Raw genomic sequence first — 3,757 nt, 5'->3', positions numbered from 1 at the left:
ATAGTCTCCCATCGCCTTATTGTTTGACGAGACAAATAGATTGTCAGGTTAGCTATGCATTTGCACATCACACAAAGGCCCCGTTCACTTGGCAGATGACTGAAAGTATCGTTGGTTAATTTATTACGAAAAAATACTATTTATTTACTGAAATAGTACGATTTATAACACAAGCGATCCGGGCCAAAGTCATGACTTAGAGATAAAAATTGTATGACCGCAGAACTCAACTTCTCCTTTACGGAGAGGCCAGCGGCCGAATGTCCAGACTCTCGACGCTGGTGTCTGTCCGGAGGTGTCTGGCACGAATGACAACGCTCGTCTTACGCGAATAACCCCACCGCATGCGTGCCGTCAGTTTTATTTTGCCCCTAGCGTGGACCCCACAGCTGCTTCCTGCCCACCGCTCGCGCCCTCTTCGTTTTCGCGTGCGCACGTAGCAAACCCGTGGGTCACCTGGCCCGCCTGAAAATGCGACATTCGGGATGAAATAATTCAACATAAGTCTAAAACTAATGAATATTTGAAATATATATTTAAAACATACGTATATAGTCGTTGCAATATATATTGATCTATTTTTACAATATTAATATAAAACATTTGCAATATATAGCATCCAGTGATCTAGTATCTTATCCAGCTCCTCTTGTTGGGTGTTGACTACACGCTACAGAACAGACAGCAAGCCGGCCGCACGAGGCTATGGATGCAGACAGAGGAGAGATGCGGCCGTGAGTCGGGCTGTCTACCTCCGCTCTCCGGTGTCAAGCTCCTGTAGACACTGTAGTCTATATGGCATTTTTGACTCCGCTCGTCGAGGTGAACCACTCGTCGGATAGGGACCGTACTGAAGAAACCTGCATCTTCTAGTACTGTTAGCATCACGAGATTCAGAGAGCTGAACTGTAACCTGTACAGTACTAGCATACAGTGTCTCTGAATTTGAGTCCAACACGTCAGAGAAACATGCGTACCATCTAGAAGCATAGCAGGAGGATAGCACACTCCTGCAGAAGGAGAAAAGGAGGAGCACTGAAGAGAGACGTCACATTTTGGTCTCTGTACTATGGTCTTTGGTTTCATCATTCGAGAGTGTTCGGCTGCATTTTAAGCGGTTTGTTCGGCTTATTTTTTCAGCTAAAACAGTATTTTTCTCTCACAACATTCCAACCTAAACTGTGTTTTTTTAGTATGAACAGTAAATAATCCAGCTCAGCCGAACACTTGAATATCAGCCAACGGACGGTATAAAGTCTACCGGAAGACTGAATAGTCTGCTTCCGGAGCGAAGAAACTTCTCTTCTGCACTGCACATCGCTATCTGCACCTGCACAGCGGACGCAGGCAGACTACAACCGTGCATGGATGATGGATGGGAACGCTCAGCGCCACCGGCGGCGTCCGTCTCTCTGTTCATCGGTCTTCGGAGCTGAGGTGTCTGGTGAGAAAGGGAGTGATGGACAACGAGAAGCGGTGACTGAGTTGAGCCACTCATCAGATTGCGATCTGGGACCAGGGTATAAAAATTCGAACGGTTAGCGTGGACGTCCGGCGCGTCAGATGTATCCGGACGCCGCTCTCCCATGAATTTGTTATTTTTTAGCTTTTTTTTGAAAAATTTTCACAAATATGTCTCTGGAGATAAGATTTCAAAATCTGGACTCTTAGCTCGGCGCTAGCTCAGCGCCATCGTTGCTGCCACCGAGCTCGGGGCCACGTTGACGCCATGGACGCTGACATGGCAGCCAGCTCGACGCCGTGAATCTTGGCGCCGAGCTCGGCGTCAACAATCCTAGCGCCAAGCCCTCTAACGTATGCGCCCGATGTTCCTTTCTCTCTTTCTCTCTACCGTCCCCATCCGCGCCGTCCCCGCCAGCGCCGCCGCGAACGCCCGCCCGCCCGCCTGTGCCGCCGCGCCCGCGCCGCCCCGGCCACAGCCGCACCCACACCGTCCCCGCCCGCGCCGCCGTGCCCACTCCTGCGCCGGCGTCCACGCCCGCCGTGCCACTCGGCGCCGCGGCCCTGCCCTGCCCCACCCGTCCGCGGCCCGCGCGCCCTCGCCGACCGCCGTGCCTGCCCTGCCCGCGTGTCCTCGCCAGCCGTCATGCCCGCGCGCCCTCACCGGCCGTCCGCGGCCTGCCCCGCCCTGCACAGTCCGCCGTGCCGTGCCCGCCCCTACCCGCCACGCCAAGGCACGCGGGAGCTCCGGCCCAAGCACACCAAGGCGCTTCGACAGCTTGCTGTTGCACTCCACCGACTGCACAGAAAAGTAAGTTACTTTATTCGTTTGAATTGGTAATTTAGTACTTAGTTAACAATAGTTAGGGTGTAATAGGTAGATAGAGATTTAGATAGATATATAGATACTTATGTTGGTATAACTAGTTTTCGTATATAGTTATTACATAGTTAGATACATACATAGGTATAGATTTAGTACTTAGTATATATATGTAGTACTTAGTATATAGTATACATTTACTTATCTAAATACTAGAGACCTTCACATTAGTAGTTAGCGTGTATTTTTGACTAAAGGACATGTGTTTCGTTACGTGTTTAAAATAGATGAACAACATAGTGACCATATATCATGGTGGCACCGTTGAAAGCGATCGCTATGGATATGTTGAATTTGTTGACATGCAAAACGTGCCTGTGCTATTCAATGATAGGCCTTCCTTTGGTGAGATGGTTGCAAGGGCTCGGGAGGAGCTGTATTGCCTTGGAGATGATGATGATGGCATTGCAGTTGAGGGTGTACTACACCTAGATTATCCTCCCAACATCCTCAGGCGAATGATCCCAATTGGATGTGCGGATCAGTGGGAGAACTATGTGAGATCGGTTATGAAGAGCCAGCTATAATGTTTGGACGTGGTTGTGCGTCGGGTGTTAGTTGATCCCATCCCTCATGGGTTTTATCCACCAATGGGTCAGCAGGCACACTTCGACCCTCCCGTCCCAGAACCTGATATGGATGTGGAGGTTGCACCTATGATTTCCAATGCTCAATCTGCCCTCAATGAGGTAGTTGGAGATGCTTGTCAGACTCATGTTGTTATGGTAGATCCTCCTCATGAGATCTCTTTGACACAAAATCATCCAAGTGTCTTATCTGCATGGTTATTGGGAGCTTACCCCCTTCCTTACATCCATTTCTTTCATTCTTTTCTTATTTCTCTACTTATGTTGCAGGAGACATTCCTGACAATGTGGATGTGTCCCCTGTTGCTGCGCAAGTGCACTGTGAAGATGGATTCCATAGCTCCAATAGTGTTGAAATTATGAATGATTTGGAGCCATATGAGATGGCAAGGGCTCTTGATTTTGATGATGATCGCCCTGTTGGAGAGCTGACAGAGAGTGATGTTGAGATACTGAGGCGTATCTTTTCCGGCCGCCATGATCCAAGAGTTCAAAGTTCAGCGATCTTGCTCATTCCGATCAGGCGTGTGCAGAAGAATGTGATGATGAGCTCCTAGAAGCTCCTGAGGTCGGTCCTAACATGGTAATTAAGAATGGGAGGGTATTCAAGGACCTCCCTGCATTGAAGAGATGGTTGCAGGCGTTTGTAGTGATATGAAAGAGATCTTACAAGGTCTTGCATTCATATGTGGAGCGTCATTACACAGTTGGAGCAGGTCAGTACCGCACCAAATGCAGAAGGTAGACAATGACTCACATGTTTGATGATGGATTTGGAGAAATGGATAAGAGCTCACGACGTCGATGGATGGAGGTATGAGTTTTA

At 49.0% G+C, this 3,757-nt stretch overlaps 1 protein-coding gene across 1 annotated transcript; it reads left to right on the top strand.

Moving 5' to 3' along the window:
- The first annotated feature begins 1,826 nt into the window (after nucleotides 1–1,826).
- On the top strand, nucleotides 1,827–2,276 carry LOC136534636 (predicted GPI-anchored protein 58). The gene has a single exon (XM_066527038.1). It carries the CDS (start codon nucleotides 1,827–1,829, stop codon nucleotides 2,274–2,276), a length of 450 nt encoding a protein of 149 aa, XP_066383135.1.
- The last annotated feature ends 1,481 nt before the right edge of the window (nucleotides 2,277–3,757 follow it).

Source organism: Miscanthus floridulus, unplaced genomic scaffold (assembly GCF_019320115.1).
Source record: "Miscanthus floridulus cultivar M001 unplaced genomic scaffold, ASM1932011v1 os_2118_1_2, whole genome shotgun sequence".
Taxonomy (NCBI): Eukaryota; Viridiplantae; Streptophyta; class Magnoliopsida; order Poales; family Poaceae; genus Miscanthus; species Miscanthus floridulus.
Note: the sequence above shows the minus strand (reverse complement) of the source record. Positions and strands in the feature narration are given on the sequence as shown.

Bases quoted from the DNA above. Each gene is read 5' to 3' on its own strand.
- LOC136534636 (XM_066527038.1), top strand. From the start codon at position 1,827: ATGTTCCTTTCTCTCTTTCTCTCTACCGTCCCCATCCGCGCCGTCCCC.